The 20564-nt window shown below is 43.4% G+C and overlaps 1 protein-coding gene across 1 annotated transcript in view; it reads left to right on the forward strand.

The window, feature by feature from the left end:
• Positions 1 to 12517, forward strand: part of LOC306706809 (PDZ domain-containing protein 4-like) — a gene marked incomplete at both ends in the record, with an annotated part of 32830 nt that extends 20313 nt beyond the window's left edge. The window contains 10 exons of the mRNA XM_079174030.1: positions 429 to 530; positions 4021 to 4514; positions 4679 to 4841; positions 5648 to 6044; positions 6812 to 7238; positions 7340 to 7410; positions 8243 to 8589; positions 9745 to 9885; positions 11356 to 11468; positions 12283 to 12517. Coding sequence (XP_079030156.1) covers positions 429 to 530; positions 4021 to 4514; positions 4679 to 4841; positions 5648 to 6044; positions 6812 to 7238; positions 7340 to 7410; positions 8243 to 8589; positions 9745 to 9885; positions 11356 to 11468; positions 12283 to 12517 — 2490 coding nt within the window. The remainder of the gene's footprint in view (positions 1 to 428; positions 531 to 4020; positions 4515 to 4678; positions 4842 to 5647; positions 6045 to 6811; positions 7239 to 7339; positions 7411 to 8242; positions 8590 to 9744; positions 9886 to 11355; positions 11469 to 12282) is intronic.
• Positions 12518 to 20564: the final 8047 nt, after the last annotated feature.

A 20564-nucleotide genomic window follows, 5' to 3' on the forward strand; every position in this document is an offset into this window, starting at 1 on the left:
ATTAGAACCTATTTAATTGCTGGTGATCTTAAGTGTTCTATTCCAACATATTAATTAGAGATAAAGATGAATGAACTGTTAAACTTTATTGTTTGATAGATGAAAAGAATCAAAATCAACGTCTTTGTTCTGCTGCACCTCCACACGTGTTGACTTCTCCTTCTCAGAGACTGAGGATGAAGAACGAGTGTGAATACATTTATCTCCGTTGACATTTCCTCGCTTGTACCGGTCGTTACCAGAACATCTACCTATGACATGTTTCATGTGCGTTTTATAACTAAGAGGACGGTGAATGACAGGTGAAGGTAATAATAAAAACACTTTGGTGTTTCGATAAAAACAGGTTCTCACATTTCACGCATGTACGATCCGACTTTTCACTGACCACAGAGTGACCGATCTCCTGACCGGTCCGTCTCTTCTAGATTAACGGCGTGGAGATCCAGAACAGAGAGGAGGCGGTGGCCATCTTGACCCGAGAGGACAGCATCAACTTCTCCCTGCTGCTGGCCAGGCCGGATATCGAGGTGACGTCACACGACACTGTTACAACACTGACTGAAAACAATAAATCAACGCTCGGGGTAAACAGACTGCAGGTAACCACAGAAACAGCACAGCTGGCCCGTCGCTTCACAACTATTTCGCTCTAGCGTGAGTTCTGGACGAGCCGGTTTCTGGTCGTTGCGTGCATGAAGTGTTATCTCAAGACAGACGTCTGTGTTCACACAACGTCTGGCGCTCTTACTTCTCGCTGTACGTTTTTCTAGTAGTTCATAGACGCGCACAAATATATTCGGCAATGTCACACTTCACCCAGGCAGCCAATGAAATCGAACAAAAGGCGGGCTTTACTACTTCATCGGAGGCAGACACCTCTCATGTTACTGCAGCAGGTCTGACAGTCTGCTCCGCTCAGTCCTGGTTCTGGTTCTCCCGTGCCCCCCCTTCCCTCCAGCGGGTCCAGCACTACGTCCTGGGTCTCCAGCAGCGTGGTGAAGCTCTGCTCCTGGAGGATGTGGGTCTTAAGAAGCATTAAGAATAACCGTAGAAATACACAACCTTCTCTCTGATGGTGTCGTTTACAGATGGAGGACATGTAGAGGACCAGGACTACACAGAGACTGGTTCAGAGCCAGAGAAAGGTTCCTCACGGTCACTTTAATTAGATAAGATGAATCAAACAGTCACTTCATCGTTGGATCCTTTTTTGTGAGGATGGATTTCTTCATTTTTAGCTCCAGAAATAGTCTCCACATCCATAACGTCAGGACGAGCAGCGTCTCTCCGGTTCCATCGCTCAGCTCGCCTGCAGCCTGCTTTACTGACCTACTTCCTGCTCGTGTCACGGCTGCTGCTGGTCGACGGGAGAGAAAAGACTCATAAACAGCCACAGTTTGGTTCAGCAGCTGCTTTGGCAGGAAGTTGGGTTTCCCAGCTGACCTTTCCTCGCTACCGTTAGCCCCAAACTTTACATTTTCAAATGATCTGATCTCTGGACGCGACGGCTGTAAAACACATTCACACTCTGAATATGGACTTTGGTTTCTTTAAATGCCGTCATCAGATTTATTACTAATCGGCCCTCCAGCCTGTATGATGTTGATTGTGAAGAGGGGAGAACATGCATCACTGGAGGGTGAGGATGAAGGAAAGGTAGAAGATGCAAAAGGGTCAGACTGGTCTCACCTACAAAAACATCAGAGCGCCGGTCCAACAAACAGCGATCTTTGGGACAGAAGACGGTTCGTTCTCCGTGTGAAACGAGAAGTCAACGTTGATTTATCTGTCATGTAACTCGTGTACTTTATTTAAACTCAAACTACAATCTTTTTCTAAACCTAAAAGTATTTCACAATGTAACCGAGTTCCCGGTGAAGACGGAGGTTCATTTTCAAAGACGTATAAATGTAACACGTCGTTCAGGCTTTTAGGGGATCATCATACAAACCGCTGTGTGACGATGCAGATGCATCACCTCTGGAGGGTTTGTAATTTTGGGCACTTTTGTGATCTGAGGTGCAAACGTATAGTTTACAACTGTGAACATGTGAAGAAGACCACCGACCCTCACAGTCACAGTCACAGTCACAGTCACAGTCACAGTCACAGTCACAGTCACAGTCACAGTCACAGTCACAGTCACAGTCAGCCTTTTCCCTTCACAACGTTAATTGGTTGTGTGTGTACTCTGTGTTTACCACACACACACACACACACACACGGGGACCTGCTGTCATACTAGAAACATTAATCATATGTATGTGTGTGTGTGTGTGTGTGTGTGTGTGTGTGTGTGTGTGTGTGTGTGTGTGTGTGTGTGTGTGTGTGTGTGTGTGTGTGTGTGTGTGTGTGTGTGTGTGCACATCTGCTGACAGAGGAGGAACAGCGAGACGGCATATTCATACACGTCAGTTAAAAAATCACACGCGTGTACATATTCACTGATGAATGTGTGCAAACAGTCACATGACAACCAGATAGATGAACGGTTCAGTATTCAGACGACACGTCAGCCGGTCCTTTGATGATGATGATGGACGTTTTATCGACTAAGCAAATAACAAAGTGGACAGTGATGAGGGAGCAGCTGTGACTAGAGAGAGAGAGAGAGAGAGAGAGAGAGAGAGAGAGAGAGAGAGAGAGAGAGAGAGAGAGAGAGAGAGAGAGAGAGAGAGAGAGAGAGAGACCCAGAGTAGTGGCCTTTAAATGTCTTCTCTTCATGGGTGTGTGCGTTAGTGTCCTTCCAGCGATCGGGTAAACTGTGGTGACGCACGTCCACACGTCTGTCTGTCTAACCTCAGATTGAGATCATGAACATGAAGCTTTAGTCGTCTCTGTGTTCCCTGTTTGTGGAGCTCTCCCTCAAAGAGCCTCCGCTCGTGCTTGGATTTGTGCTCAAACTGTCGGCTTTGCACTCAGAATTATTGTTGCTTGTTGCACAGATCTCTGCGCTCCGGCTTCCAGATATTTCTCCTGTTCAACAACTCTGTCAACCAGGCAAACAGTTTGAGCACAAATCCAAGAGCAGCAGAGGCTCTTTGAGGGAGAGGACGTAGTTTTGAGAGAGAGAGTCACAAAATCTGAGCTGAAAGCGGCTTCCATCGCTTATTAAACCAAATAACTTTCAATAACTTTCGCTTTCTCTGGTCCAATGCACACATGTTGACATTAAACTCATCTGTGGTTTGTAGAAACATACAGTACAAACACACTTTCTTGGCAAATATGGTGGAACTATACTGAACCCTTTTAATTTGAATGACCCTGTGGTTCTTCTAGCGCCCCCTCAGGGCAGACTTTACATCGTCAGCTCCATAAATGTGTTGGGAGTGAAGTGAACATCACAGCCTCTAGCAGGACTCTGTCTTTCAACATTAAAGTTCATTCAACATTCATTCATGACCTTGGAAACAAGACGTTTCGGTCTTCCTGGAGAATGATATGCAGCTGAAAGCTCTGGAAGAAGCTACTGAGAGGACCTGCAGTTTCTTATTTCTGTCTGAACAATAATGCCGTTAAATGTGTGAAAAATAGACCAGGCAAAAAAAACCATTCGCTGGTATTATATGTTGTATAATTAGATTTTCAGTAGATGATGAAATATTTATAGTGGAACACAAACAAAGTATTTCATTACAACCTGCTGTGAGGTAAAGGTGTCATAGATGGATGAAGTGATGAAGGGATGAAGGGATGATGGATGAAGAGAGGAGAAGATGTTTATCACATGTCACCTAGTTTCTTCAGTCAAGGTCAACACACACACACACACACACACACACACACACACACACACACACACACACACACACACTTGAAAGTGCAATCACATGACTTGCATACGACTGCAGCTGTATGACAATGAACAAACACGTTAACCTCCCACCAAACCGTATGAGCTACTAAATACAAATGCTCATTGACACGCATCCATTTACAAACACATCAGTTGGACAGTGGGCTGTAAAATGTCACTTCATTTAAAATCTTCACATTTTCTGTGCGTCCTTCCAGAATGACAACCCTGCTGGTCCAGAGGAGGACATGGAGCTGACTCTAGAAGGAGGAGGCTTCCTCACAAACCCTCGAGCCTCCTCCTGCTCCCTCACCTCCGCAAACCCCACCGGCGTCTTTCGCCTCTGTCGGGGAGGAGGAGGAGGAGGAGGAGGAGGACTGGTCTGCCCGCAGGAAGCAGTAGGTAGAGACGGCGCAGGGGGTGATGTGGATGTGGAGGAGGAAGAAGAGGAGGAGGATGACGGGGAGGAAGGAGAGAGGGGAGAGAAGGAGGACAGAGACCCACCGGTGCCCCTCCCTCCTCTGCTCGGCCTCGCTCCTCTGCTGTCCAACAGCCAGGAGCTGGACAGCGGAGTGGGCCGGACCGACGACAGCACCCGCTACGAGGAGTCGTCCGAGCACGACCTGCTGGGCGATCAGACCAGCGCCTGCAACACCAACACCACCAACACACCGGGCAGCGCCAGGAAGTTCAGACCAGGACCCAGCCCCAGGTAGGGACCGGGGTCCAGTGTCGGTACTAAAGAAAGTGTTTCTAGGAGGAGTTCAGCCATTAGAACAGCACCGAGTACAAATAACCGGAAGAACTTTCAGAATTATATCTAATAATACTCAGGTTCAGTATTCCACAAACCCCCTCTGTGTGTCCTGTACCCAGGCCGAGTCCTAGACCCAGCCCCGGCCTCGGGCCCAGCCCCGGGCACGGCCGAGGAGACACCACCCCTCCTTTCCTCCACCTGCGAGAGCTTCAGCTCAGCTCCGACTCCCTCCCCGGCCTGGACTGGGCAGCCGGCCCCCCCCACCACCACCACCACCACAAGGTACAATAAAAAAACATACAAAACACTCACTAGAGCACTAAATGTGGATTCATCCACCGCGGAAAATAGTCCCTCAACAAATGCAAGAAGATCACGGAGCCTTTTAATGAAAAGCTATGTTTCAAGTAGAACGAGTAGAATTATTCTTCCAACAACTGATGTGACCCGTAATGACTCAGATGGACTTCCAGGGGGATGTGCTGTGTGCTGTGTGCGCTCATGTGCTGCAGCACTGAGAAAAACCATTTACACCATTATCTAGAGTGGTGCACTTCAGTCGTCTCATAGCAACGAGAGCTGTGCTTCTACTGTGACACCTTAATGATACCAGCTTCATAGAAGAGGTCTGCTTCACCGACCAGTAGGTTCAGAAGACCGTTATCTATTCCCATCGTCAAACCACAGACTGTGAGAAGTGGACGTAGTCGTCGTGACGTCTTTCATTGGTTTGTGCGCTGATGTTATGAAGCCCCGAGTTCGGTATTTTGGCCGTCGCCATCTTGTTTTTTGCAACCAGTTAACAGGAAGTTCACTGGTTGCTTTTTATTATATATATATTGCGGCATGGAACAGCAGTTTGGTTAATGTGACACATCTTAGTGTTTATATATTACACAGAGTGATGCACAGATCTTATTAGATCGTTTCAGCTGATTAGCAACGATTCATTCTTATTCTGTTTTAACTTAAAGATCCTCTGAAAGCACAAATAATAAACTTTAAATCATTGTGATCGCTGGAGGCTATGAAGGACCTCCGTGGCCAGATGTATGGTTTCTTGCTAACACATGACCTCTGACCTTCAGCACCACCACCATCACTACCAGCCCCCGCTGACGATGATGATGCCGGGCCTGACGGAGGAGGAGTGCCAGCGATACCAGGAGCTGCTGGAGATCAAGTGCCAGTTCGAGAAACGCAACGAAAAACGGCAAAGAGAAGCGGAGGTGAGAGACCGGGAGGAGATAACGGAGGGGGGAGATGATTCTTCTTCTTCGTTGGTGGACGTGAACGGCAACGCGGCGCCGAGCGAGCACGAGATGGCGCTGATCGAGGAGGAGCTACGCCACCTGGAGTTCAAGTGCCGCAACATCCTGCGAGCGCAGAAGATGCAGCAGCTCAGGGAGAGATGCCTGAAGGCCTGGATGATGGAGGAGGAGACGGTGGCGGCCGGAGCCGGGAGACCGGCCCCCCCCGAAGCAGGTAACCATGACAACAACTGACAACCAGCAGGTGTGAAAGCACCGATGGATAAAGGCTGAGACGTCAAACAAGCGCTCATACAGTTGCCACGAGCAACTGAGTTCATGAATTATCCTCAAACAATATTGTTAAAGTGAAAGCTCACCTCAAAATCTAAAATACATATTTTCCTCTTACTTGTAGTGCTAGTTATCAATCTAGATTGTTTTAGTGCGAGTTGCTGAGTGTTGTAGAGAAGACAGACATCTCTACTGTCAATATCTCCAACATAATGGGATTTAAAAAAATATTTTTAAAAAATCCACAACGTCTCTTACCAGAAATCATGACCCGGTCCCTCAAGATAATCCACATGAAGTCCCATTATTTTGTAGAGAAGGCAGACATCTCTACTGTCCCTTTAAAAAGGTCTTCAGCCTTTGTCTTAATACATGAATAAAGCTCAACTTGTGACCACGCCCACTATGTGATGTCACGCTGCACTACGGTGCAATCCTACACGTGTGAAAATTAGGACTTCTAGAAGGCAGCAAAAGTGGGATTTGTCTCTATCATTTGAAAGGATTTTCAGACAATTTAATAATAAAACGTTAAGTCAGTCTTTTATTGTCAACGTCTATTTCTTTTAAGTAAAAATCGGAGTCAAAAACTAAATAATGTAAGAAGAACTGGATCTTTGGATTAAAAAAAGAAAACAAGCTAAAGAGGATTTTGCTGTAATCCAAATATAAAAATAATCTCTGAAATTTTAAATTCTTTCCTTGAAGGTTTGGACGACGACAACGACGACGTCGACGATAACGACCCTCATCGTCACGAGTTGTCGGCCATCAACGAGCTGCCGGAGCGAGAGCGATCGGACGACAAAGACAGCACCAGCGCCTACAACACCGGCGGGGAGAGCTGCCGGAGCACGCCGCTGGTCAGCACCGAGCAGATCCCGCCTCTCCATGAAGAGGAGGACGAAGGTGGGAGGCGACTGATGTCTCCGCCTCCTCTTCTCCCCCTCAGTCGCCTCCCCCCTCTGAACTCCCCCCTCACCCCGCGGCGTCGCGGGCGGGACCGAGACAGAGAGAGGCGCCACTCGAACCTCAGCTGCTCCGTCTCCCCCGGCACTTACAGGAAGTACGACACAGCCAATGGAAACGTGGCGCAAGGCTCAAGCTCCACCCCCTGCACGCCCTCCAAGTTCAGGTCCTCTTCATGGTTTTGCTTTCAACACTTCTCGTTAGTTTAAACTTTGTGAAAACTGCGTGTTTTAGATAATCATATGTTGGGTTTGTTTCCATCTTCAGGTCTCTGACCAGAGAGGCGGGGTCATCTTCAAGAAGAGGTGTGGCTGACGGGGGGCGGGGCTCCAGAGCAGGTACGCAATGCAACACCTCTTGGTTTATTGCATTTTGCTGGTGACACAGTTTTAATTTGTACACCCTGTGGTGCCTTTGTTAATGCTCGTAGCTTGCGCACCATCTGCGTATTCTCACACTATTGTGTCAAGTGCTGGCATAAACAAAGCTTTATGCATTTTCACTCAGGTTTAGTGATCAACACCTTCATTTCAAGTGCCTCAAATACAGAGCGGTCAGTGTGATACCAGAGACAGGGTTGCTATAAAATCTGCTGCCTTTTGTAGCAACAATGCTAGAGCAACACCAAGCAGTGATAGAGTTGCTCTCAGTCAAACAGCAAAAGTTAAAGCAACAATGTGTTGGACAACAGGTCAGATTCCTGCAGCACAAAGCGATGATAAAAAAAAAGCTTTAAAACGTGAACAAATATTAAACATGTTGGGACATTTTACCTTAATCTGCTGCTTATGTGATGAAACTGTAATGAACCTTAAAAAATGTACTTTATTTGTCATGAAAGGAGCTTTCATCGCGTCTTTTTCCACTAATCAACAGAAACGTGCAACACGCTATCGAAAGTGGGATAAAAAAAACACTGCTATCCGATGTAAACGTGATGTTTATTTGTAATTTTCTGTATGCATGTAATGGACGGAAAGTGACACGTGTTGCTGGACTTTCGTAGGAAAACACACAAAATATCAAGGAGTAACTTTGTTCAAGATCACACGAACTGATGAGGATACGATGGACTATAAAGATGAATGCGTTTGATTAAAACTAATAAATGTGATTTTCATGGTATTGTTTGAGTTCAGATTTCTCTATTAACTATTGTAATCACTGCAGGCGGCCCCGCCGACAGGCCCGGAGGTGGAAGCGCAGAGTCCAGTCCCTATTTCAGCAGAAGACGGCAGAGCCACAACAAACCACTGGAGCGCTACCAGAGCTGCATGACCCTGCCCTCCGAGGGCCTGGTGGACCCGCTGGACCGAGTCCGAAACAGAGCGAGGGCCGAGGGCGAGGAGAGGGGGACGGGCACGGGCAGCAGCGGCCCCGCCAGCCCCAGGAGTGTGAACAGCGCCCCCTGTGGTCTGGAGAGCCACCACGCAGGCGCCTCGCGGTTAGGACTGGCTTTACCGCTCGGGCTGACACACTCATCACCGACTGCCTCACCGCAACGCATGGAGTGGAAGGTAAACCGTGTGATGAAAGCTGGTTTCAATCAGTTCTCCCATTAGCCCTCTGAAATCCCAAAACCCGCAGGCGGGATGGAAAAACATATTTTCTTCAAACAATCGCCAAAACAGTTTATCACAGCTGTAAAAAAACGACATTATTGTGAGAATTTCATCTTTCCAGTCCTTCAACACAATGTGTGACGAACGCTTCCATCAGAAAAAGCAACTGAAAATAAGCTTAAAATGTATATCTTTCATCAAAAACATTGTATGCTACAGGTCGCATTTAAAATCTCATAAACATTTTACTCTAAACTAATTCTGAGAAAGACTGTGTGTGCTGGTCAAACCTGAATATTACAATCAATACAATGAGTCTTTCATTAATAAGATGCTATTTAGCAGTTAAAGCAGACATCCTGGATGTTGTAGGATCCAGTGAAGACTCTCATGACACGTTTACTCATCCCTACAAGATATACAAGGCTTTGCTTCATATATCTGTCGTTATATCTTATTTACTTTTTATCTTGGTAATTCAATCCCACCTGGTCAGCAGGAGAAGGGGTTCGGTAGATTACTTTTATTTTTCTGATTCTTAAAGTTGATCTTCATAGTAAACTGAAATGTGCTGAAACCAACGGCCGACTGGAGGGGAATAAATTATAATAAATAATAACTGATTGTGCAGTGTGCTTTGGCTCCAAGGCTGCAGAATTCACTATTATTATATACACTTTTTCTGGGATTATGTTGTGAAGATCATAAATTATTTTGTATTAACTTCTATTGTCCCAGTTATTAAAGAAGCAAATCTCAATTTTGAAATATCTAAATTAGTTTTTTTTCTCCTCCATGTGTAAAGAATGATATGATACAAAACAGTGATACACAATGTGTTAACTTGAGAAACAGTCTTATTTTAAATTACGTCATTTTAATAATAAACATGAATGTCAGAAAAAATAATCTGTATTATTATCATTGCTTTCAGCCATTTCAACCAGCTACGTGACACATGAGTTTGTAGTTAATTGCCTTTGAGTTTCCAGATTCCAGGTCCAGGACTTGAGGGAGCTAGAAAACCGAAGGCTAGAAGACATTCAAATACAACTTTTTAACTTTTTAGAGTGCCTTTAAATCATCACTTTCATTTGTCCTCTTTAAAAGGTAAAGGTCCGGAGCGACGGCACTCGCTACGTGGCCAAGCGGCCGGTCAGGGATCGTCTCCTGAAGGCCAGAGCCATGAAGATCAGAGAGGAACGCAGCGGCATGACGACCGACGACGACGCGGCCAGTGAGATGAAACAGGTAGAGAGTACGCAGTAATCACAGCATAACGAGGCCTGAAACTGTCCACACACTCGAGTACGTGTCAGGCTGTACTGTACAGTACAGACTAGAGAGTCTTTAAACTAGAATGATGGGAGCTTTTAGGTTCTTTACTCACGAAGGTTCACCTAACAAAAGTGGCATTATTATGTTACTACTTAAAGAGCCAGTGTGTAGCATTTCTGAGGATCTATAGTCACAGGAATGGAATATAATATTCAAACTAATCCTCATACAACAGTTCGTAGGATATCCTGCGAAAAGTTACTCCTCATTTTCGTGCGTTTTCCTACGAAAGTCCAGCAACACGTGTTTCCGCTCGTTCTTTTCAAATTAAACTTCCGTTTTCACAGGAAACAACTTAGTTAGGTTTCTAGAACAAAACTACTTAGTTAGGTTTATAGAACAACACAACTTAGTTAGGTTTATAGAACAAAACAACTTAGTTAGGTTTATAGAACAACACAACTTATTTAGGTTTATAGAACAACACAACTTAGTTAGGTTTATAGAACACAACTTAGTTAGGTTTATAGAACACAACTTAGTTAGGTTTATAGAACACAACTTAGTTAGGTTTAGGAAACAAATCTACTTTCGTTGTTGGAGTTAAAATAACTACAGAAGTGCTTTTACTGAAGTACGCAATTTACATGACAAATAATTCAACATTGTCTTTTAATTTCACTAGAGGAATAAACAGTGACAGATCGCTGTTTGTTGGACCCATCGACCTCTGTTGCAAAGTGCTTGCAGTCTTCAACCTCACCACTAGAGGTCACCAAACACACTCGTCTCATCTGGCATTCATGGCAAAAGCTACGAAAAAGAATGCGCCGTAAGATATCCCACAAAACAGCGCCGTAAACAGGAATGACGAAGTATAAAGACCACAACAAAAAAAAATCTCACAGCGAGGCCTGGAGGTGGAAGGGTCCAGAAACCAGTGATTTTTCAGCCAGTAGATCGATGTTCGTTCCCCGTGTGGAACAAGAAGTCAACGTTGATGTTTTTGTCACGTAACTTGCATACTTCAATAACGACACTTAGGTGGTTACTAGAAACAACGATATTTACTAAACCTGTCCTGGGAGAACAAAAAATAAAGACCGTATTCATGTAACCAGCGGAGATTGACATGTGCTCCTCGATTTCGTAGGAAGATGCACAAAAAATTAAGAGTAACTTATACAGAAGATATCCTATGAACCAGGCATCAATGTATAAATAAACAAGATTGTAGTTTACTGACTAATAATAATAATAATAATCTTTCATCCAAAATGTTTAAAATTATACCTAAAAACATTCATTTGTTTACAGAAATTTAAAATACGTAACAATAACCCATGTATTTTGTCTCATTTACATCTGAATAACTCACCATTTGAAATACATTTTCAACTACCTACATCTCACTTTGTCCTTATGAAACGTCTGCCCCAACAGGGCCGATACTGGAGCAAAGAGGAGAGGAAGCAGCAGCTGCTGAGAGCCAGAGAATACCGACGAAGAAGAGAGTTCATGATGCAGAGCCGCCTGGACTACCTCAAAGGAGACAGGTAGAGAATAAGGTCCAGTTTTATCACACATCAACAGCTTCATATCTGCATCAAGTAACCAAAGATAAAAAGTTGAATAAAAAAAAGAGCAGAGTCCGATAACAAAGCACACAAATTCTCATGTCGATGATGATGATGATGGTGATGATGATGATGATGATGACATCACGGTGACACGATGGAATACAACTCACGTCAATCAAGTATTTCTCAAATCAAACGAGTCAATACTTTGAGTGTTTCAGAACACAGAACGGCAGCTTGTTTTGTGTTCACAATGTTTTCAAAAGCATCTACCAGCCCGACTTCATCAAACTTCATCAAACTGGGGGGAAACCAGTCCAATCTGGCAACACTGCACTCAAGAGCTCAGAATTCACCACATCATGAGATCAAATCCTCTTACCTTCTTCTGCTGATAAGAGGCCATTCAGCGTGAAAATAAAATGAAACATGCCGACGACAAACTCCTCGTTAGTCCAAACCAATAATCCATCAGTCAGCGTTGATTTATGGAAACCATACTGTGCAACACTAAACCAGTGGAGTCTCTTTTGTCTGTCGGTGGTTGACAAACAAAGATTCACCCTGAACACAGACTTTCATCAGCACCGTTAATATCAGCTGTGTGTGCTGGTCTTAAAGGGCCGGCGCTCCAAATGAGGACTAACACAATGCTTTACTACTAAGAGACATGCTTCATAGATTCTCTTTTTATCTGAGGCTGCAAGATAAAAACCTGAAGCATGCATAGAATAGTTCACTGAGTCCTGAAAGATAATTTTTCTAAATCACTTTTTGTTTTTGTATCCAGGGACACTTCCTCATCAGCAGGGGGCGCTGAAGACCCCCGTTCGGCCCAGACCGCCCAGCTTCCCCCCCGACAGGACAACAACATCCTGCTGCTGAGCCAGAAGAAGATCACGAAGAAGAGGAACCGTCGCATCCTCGACAACTGGATCACCATCCAGGAGCTGCTGGCCCACGGCTCCAGGTCCCCAGACGGAAAGAAGATATACAACCCTCTGCTCTCTGTGACCACGGTGTGACCCGAGGAAAAGAGAGGAGGAAGAGGAGGAGGAGGAGGAGGAGGAGGAGGAGGAGGAGGAGGAGGAGGAGACAGATATAAGATCTCAGTTTGAGCTGGGTGTAAAACAGAAACCTGCAGAAAAGAGAGAGAAGACTTAAAACTGGACAGGGATGGATGCAAAGAGGATATGTGACAAAGATCTGCTTCAAACTGTCTTTGATAGACGACAGAGGAGAAAGAGGAAGATGCAAGTAAAGGAAACGAGAGAGGAGGGAGTGTAAGGACAGAAGTCCAGCAGGAGAAATGTCAAATGTCACCGAATCGGCCTGAAAATATGTAGAGATGACTGAAAGGTTGGACTCAACATCGGACAGATAATATAAGTTCTGAAGGCTGATTCTGGAAACAAAAGTCTCTTTTAGAGATTGTATGTTGAGTATTCTTTCTTAACTCTACATTCAGCACTAGACTGCATCCTGATCAGATCATGCTGTCGAGTCACTCCTGGTAAACACACATTTCAGGTTTGTTCTGGTTCTCTGCCCCCCCTCATGGACCGACTGCTAGAGAGACTCTTCTCTGTACCCGGTGTGTTCGGGCAGAGCATCACAGTTCCATATAAAGTCAAAGGAAAGACATGAGAATTCTCAGCAGAATATGTAGATAAGAGAAGAACCTTCATACACTCTATAAAGAAACATTTCAGAGGATTCAGAGAGACTCCGCTGATCTTTCCTTTGCAGATTTTTCACTTCACGTCTCAGAATCTAAGCATCTTTATTCTCAGAGGACAATGAATGGACAGGAATGTCTGGCGGTGCTGCTTTTGCAGGAATATATTAACACAATTGTGATAAAGTATTGTTGATGCACACGGTGGGAGATCTTATATCGACCAGGGCAGCGCGACGTATCGTTTGTTTGTCTTCAGCATCGACATCCGCTCATGCAAACGCAAAAGGTTTTTGTTTTTGTTGCTGCTTGAAAGAAAAGAGAAGCTAATCCAACGTTTCCCATTAAACTGCAGTCTAGGTAGACCCACATGTTCATGAATGCACAGAATGTAATATACTTCTCGAGCGAAGCGATGCGTCTCTGCGTCTGCTTTGGAAAAGCTCAGAGCGGCTCGCTGCTCTGATCTTCAGCTTTGCACCCGTCGCCAGGACCGTGGTCTCTGCTTCGTAGTCGTGCACCTCTGACATTTGTGTTACTTGGCGATGATGTGAGTGTCACAGATAGCTCAGTGATGAAAACACTATTCATTTTTCTAGGGATTATTACAAAGAAGGCCAATTCGGTTTTAGATGTTTTAGAATCAGGAGTTCTTAAAAATCTACATTTCATTAAATATTTTGCAGCCACATCAAACAGTTTATTCAACCTTTTGTTTCTTTATGTAATACTTGACTTGTTTCTTTACAGGGTTTGTACAAAGGTAATAAAGTAGTTCATGAATATGAGATATGAGTTTACAGATAATTACAATCCCTCCTCGTCGTTGTTTAGGTTGGTTCATGGCGTTTTGCAGACTATGTTCATCGTTACACTCGTCGTCTTTTTCATTCTCCACAGTTCATTTTGTTTGTTCGTCCTCTGGTGTTTTGCTGATAATGCAACAAACAGTGTGTTGACTCTGAAGGCCTCCGTTCGTTCTCGGAGTTTGCGTGACGTCTGCGGAGGCTGAAGCTACGGTGACACCCCGGACTATAAACACAGCTGACCCTCGCTCGCTTGGTGGATGAGACTTTATTGCCGTCACCACCTCATGTCTTTACAACCAACGTTTCAATATCGTGCAGCCCTGCTGTCGACCAACATGCAGTGCTCAACGCTGTGTGCATTGAAGGAAAATATCTCCACTTTTATATCTGATCTGTCAGATCGCATTGATCTGTGACGTTTTGTGACTTTTAATTTACAGGTGCATCATTTGTAAATCGCTTTCCCAGAATCAGAAACAACATTTTTTACTATTTTCTGCTCCTGAGAGAGGAGACATTGGTCTCTGTCTCTTCTCTGAGGATTCATGACAGCATTTTTTTAAATCATTTTTTTAATATATATACTGTATATATATGCGTTAAATTGTTCATATTAATGAATTCATATTAAACTGTGTTGCTCGTGGGGGTTTTGGCAGCAGGATGGTTCACAGTGTGGTTGGGGCATCAGAGAAGCCTGGTTGTGTCAGACCTGTAAAATGAGACATTAATACTGAGTAATGACATGCATGAAATAAGTATTGAACGTTATGGATTATTGGACATCATTCTTGGATCTAAAGTGGTGTAGTGTACAAAGCCTTGTGCAGACATTTTTTTGTAGTGAAAGTGAAAACATGCAGAGTAAAATTAAAATGAAGTAAATTAAGAAGCGTGATGTGTTCCCTGGTCTTTCTTTAATTACACATGAATCAGCACGTCTGGTTGTCTGGAAGCGGGTAAGAGCAGTGTTGTGGAATATTTCTATGTAGATGCGGGATAAGAGTTGATTAAATAAACAGAGTCTGATGAATACTCAAAGTAGTAAGAGTCAATTTATTAGCTTGCAAGCAGAGAACAGTTTCACAGATACGTATTGCAGAGTCTGTGGAAGTGACTTCAAAGAACAGTTGCACGTACAGAGTATTTATACACTTAGAAACCATGTCCAGCGCGTTTCGCTGCATCTAGGTACCTTCCATCTCAAAGGTGTTATCGAGGTGTTGTTTCTACAAGGCGCTGGTTCCGCTTTTGCCGTCTGCAAACTGTCATGTTTCTGGTCAGTGCAAACTGTCATCTTTCTAATGAGTGATGTTTCTTAGAAAGGACAAGTCATGGTGAGTTCCTGTTCAAGCACACGAACATGAGTTCATGTTAGGTACACGAAAGCACACGAACATTGTCTTTACACTGTTATACGGGCCTAGCTGATTACATTGTTTGTTTAAACGTTATACGCACATAAGCATATATTTTACCATTACATTAGCAGAAGATATTAAATCATCAAATACAGTCATTAATTATATGCAGATGATGGGTTACATTACCTGTCGAAAAACAATAAAATATTTCCACTTCCAGCAAACAAACCTTTTCTAGTGAGTCTTTCAAGTTTAGCAAGTACTGGATCTGTATGAGTATGTAAGGCTTCCAGGAAATAGCCACATCCTCACACTCACATTGACAAAAGCTCTAACCTTCTCATGCTGCTTGTCTTTTAGACAGTTTATTACCAAACTAACTGCTGCTAAGTTTAGCTTTCAGTCGTGCCGGTGGTGGCTGACGTGTTTGCCCCTCGGGGCTTGCCGTAGCTCGCTACAGAGACCGTCTACTTCTACGAACTTGCGGTTCAACCTTCTGGTTCCGAGCGAGGACCATTTGGGGTTTCCAGCGAGAAAGTTTAGCGAAGAGAGTGTCGTAGAATTCACTTTTCAGAAACGAATGTAATGAATGTTACACACATGTTATATACAGACTTAACGGAGTATTTCTGGGCAAAAATATCATCCAAGCCATTTTACACACTCCAAACACAATTACTTGTCTGTTCTCACTCGTAGCTCTGCTGGTGACTGAAGTCTCTGTCCTACAGGAGAGAAATTCATGTTTTGTTCCTTTATAATCTATGTGTGTGGACTTTACAATAGTTGTGCAGAACAAAATAAGCATTATTGAGGACAGGAAAGTCCAAAGCCGCTAGCCGTGACTTCAGACGTCCGCTCCGTAGCGCTGATAACGCCGCAGCACACACTGCTCGCTAATCGCTCCAATAACAGCTGCTTCCTCTGCACAAATGCAGACTTTAACTGAACAACAGCTGCTAGTAAAGACAACAAGGTTCAGCAACACCTGTAATCAGTTGTCCATGTTGAATGAACCTGGTAGTCGATCGGTAATGATGGCTGACAGGGGTGTGACGAATCAGGGGAGGACACGTCGTGACTGCTAAGAACCAATCAAGTAGCGAACGTGGGCGTCTACGTCAACGTTTCTAAACTAATGCGTTTACGAGCGTCCACACGAAGAGGCAACCATGGAGTTTTCAAACATATCCGTTGTCGGTGCTCGAAAAACTCGAGCGTAGTGTGGACGCTCAGTGTAAACGTAGCAGAACATGTGCGTTTCAAATGGAAACGTAGTCGTGTGGACGTGGACTCAGGCTTTGACAAAGAAGTCCTTTTTTGCACAGTGGACAATATTTCAAAGGGAACACCTCTTATCTTGGAGTTAGAGGTGATACTGTGTCACTGAAAATTAAAAAAAATGATTTTGTGAAATGAAATGTGCGTCACATCCTTTTACGTCGTCAAGAGCCTTTCCCTGCAGGTGGCTAATCGTGATTTGAAGACCCCCCCCCCCCGCCCGACCTCTGTAAACTATCAATGGATAAGTCCAAAAACTGGACAGAAGAAAAGTGAGTGTAGAATGGGTGTTATGTGCTCATACCTCCGGACTCTCATCAGGATCCTGGCAGCTCTGTTTTGAATGTATTGCAGCTTCTGGATGCTCTTGCCAGTGATCCCAGTGAAGAGTGAGTTACAGTAGTCCAGTCTTGAGGAGATATAGGCGAGGACGAGCTTCTCTGCATCTGACGGGGTTAAAATGGGGCGGAGTTTGGAGATGTTTTTGAGATGATAAAAGGAGGTTTTGCACAGGTGTTTTATATGGTCTTTAAAGGTCAGGTGAGGGTCAAACCTAACTCCCAGATTAGTGATTAGTGATGAGCTGACCGTCGAAGGTGAGATGAGTTATGGAGGATGACTGAACCTGGTGTGGAGTGCCAACAAGGAGGGCTTCGGTTTTGCTACTGTTTAATTACACATCCAGCTGTTTTTATTTTCCGCAGCTCATGTGTGAACAAGGGAGCGGAGCGTTAGAAATTGACCTCACGTGACTTGACAGGGGCATGGAGATCAAAAACACTTCTCAGGAATGTATTATAGAGTTCCACTAATTCATCCATTGATGCAACATCGAGGTGAGACTGTCTGTTCCCTTTTTGTGATAAACTCTGCTCTTTACCCACAAGTCACGTGGCAACAAACTTCTCTTTTCTTTTAAATACATCAGACAAAACCAACATGAGCTCCTGCAGCATTACAGCAAAGTGAATGAGGTCGACCCGTCCTGTCCAACACAAACAATTACATCAGCTTACTTTTCAAAGTCTCTTATTTAAGTTGCATTCAAGATGTATAAAGGATTATATTTAGAATCTATCCAAACATTTCTTACTTCATACCGGAAACAAAAAACCTAAACATGTGTATGGCTTTGCACTTAGGAACAGTGAGTAACATGTACAGGGATTAATCAGCAGAAGTTGAATAAAATATTCATAACTATGTTTTTATTAGTGCATAATCACCTGAAAGAATTGTTGTGGTTTCGTTATCTGAGAAAAAGTGATTTATATCTTCATAGAAGATGAAGAACACGTCCTCTTCCACAGAGTCCGCCATCGTGCACGGCCATCGTGCACGGCCATCGTGCACGGCCATGTTTCTACAGTAGCCCAGAATGGACAAACTCTAGAGAGAGACGTTTTACCTGAAGGTACATTTCATAAAATGTGAATACATTCTAATCCTGTTCTGAATTCTATATGCTTTAAAAAGCAATTATTTAGTCACATAGTATTGATACGAGTAGCTCCTAAATGTACTAAAATCCTAAAGATAACTAGGATTAGGAACCTTTTGTTGTTTTAAAAACATCTTGTCAATAATATTTTACGTAGTCATATCTTACGCATGTTCATTTATGTTCTCTGTAATATTGTGACATTTTAATATTTTAGAGGCGGAGGCTTCAAATAAGCCCAGTTGGCTTGTTGCCTCTTCCTGCACTGTGATATTATTTATCTCTGTTTACGTTTGTTTCTTTTTATTTTATTGTTTAATTTGTGCAAAATAAATAAGCTGAACTGCACTAAACTTCTGTAAAATTGTGTAGAAAGAGAAGTACATGATTGGGGAATAGGAGGCACTGTGTGGTCTCAGCATTCACACCTTTTTAAAGAAGTGTGAACTTCATGATTCAGCTGTCAGCAGCCACCATCACTCCATCTGACAGACGACAGAGCGGAATGAACATGGTCACTGCAACATTATCTGCTGCTGCGCTGTCTGAACTGTCTGTCTGTGGTTATCTGACCATCAACTTGACCCGTCAGATCAGTTCATTCACAGCAAAACCCTTTAAATTACAGCCAGTTCAGGGAGCCTGAAAATGAACAATAATCTGTGGAGCTTTGAGCCTTTATTGGACAGTCATGAGAGAGGAAGAGGGAGGGGCCGACATGTAGCCAAGGGCCGCAGGCTGGATTCAAACCCAGACTCAGACATTGTACGCGGGGCGCTCCCTCTGCCAGGTCAGCTACCAAGCGCCCCGTAATTAAGTTTTTAACAAGGTGACTTTATTGTTTATTTATCTCTTGCAAGCTGTTTGCATCCCTCTGTGGTCATTTTGAATGACTTCAAAGCTTTGTTGCACATCATTGTGGTCATTTTGCATCTCTTTGTAGTTCTTTTTGAGTCTCTTTGTGGATGTTTTGCATCTCTTTGTAGTCATCTTTGAAGCTCATTGTGTCTCTTGTGATTTTTTATAATCTTTGCGGTTGTTCTGAACAAAGTGTTTTTGTTTGTCTTTGTAGTAGTTCTATGTCTCTTTGCAGTTGATCAAATATATATATGTTTATATATATATATATATATATATATATATATATATATATATATATATATATATATATATAAATATATATATATACTATATGTCTACAGGAAAGTAGGAAGAGGTGTGTCTGGAGGAGGGACTCCATCATTTAAAGAAGAAAGCACTTCCTGTTAGTCAGAGAAGAAGGAAGAGAGGCGAAGGTAAACCATCAGAGTCTCATCATGAAAGTCCGTCACACGTTGATCTGCTTCTTCTTCCTCTGTGAGTACATTCACTTTGTATTTCTGTCTCTCTCTCTTCTTCATGTTGACCTGAAGTTAATACTTCACTTGATTTATCGTATCAGACTGATGAAGCCTCACACTAGTTACAACACATGTTCAGGCTCTTTGTGGCCAGTATGGACAGAAGAAGAACAACTATTTAAACTACATATGAACGTGTGAGGATTGTTATCGGGCAGTACTTTAGTACATGGTCGTCCTTTTATTTAAAGTTGCAGCAACATTTTCACTTTAGTATCAAATATGAAATGAAAAGTGTCTGAAGGATCATTGAAACGTGTGTTTGAATATTAACAGAGTTTGCTCTCTTCATCTACTTGTTTTCAAAGGTAACAAAATGCCTTCTTGTCTCCTTGTGTTGTGTTTTTACAGTAACACAAGTTGTGTGTTCTGTTGCTTCACCCTGACTGTTGGTGGAGTTTTGTTCTAACTTCCCTTCTAACTAAACACTCGCTGCATGTGGTGGAAGGTAGATCTCCCGTCCTACAGACTGACAGCTGCTTAGAGCTTGTGTTTGGAGGTCAAACAGCTCGTAATTCATCTCTCATATCTTTATATGTTGCTCTGAAAACATCTCCCTTAAACAACTTAATTCAACATGATTACATTAAACACATGATTTACCTTTTGCCCAATTGTTATTTGTGCTGTTTGGAGCTTGAACGCACCGTAATGTAACTGAATGGAGCCTCATTAGCTGTTAGCTAAACTAGACTAGAACACATTATTTTACTGAAAGTAGACCTCTGATAAAGATCACTTTTATGTTCCACTTGCCCAAACACAGAGTCTACTTCCCCGGGGAAGTGTTAATGTTGAGCCCTGTGAGCAGTGTTTAAAGTGATGAAGATGGATTGTTCATCACATGGACTACAGAGTGAACACATGTTCACAGAATAAGGAAGATAAGAGTATTTAATAAGGATTCACATTAATGTAACTGGTCAAGTAGGACGTGGAGACTTTACGTGAATGTAACATGAAGAAGACGTCAAAGTCTCTGGTTTTCAGTCACAGACTGAACTGGATGAACTGAGCAGCTCTCAGTGTGACTCTGGATCTTTGTTAACGTGAAGCAGAACATATCGTCATCATCCGACAGGAAGTACACACAGTAACT

This window comes from Pholis gunnellus (assembly GCF_910591455.1).
Source record: "Pholis gunnellus genome assembly, chromosome: 2".
Taxonomy (NCBI): Eukaryota; Metazoa; Chordata; class Actinopteri; order Perciformes; family Pholidae; genus Pholis; species Pholis gunnellus.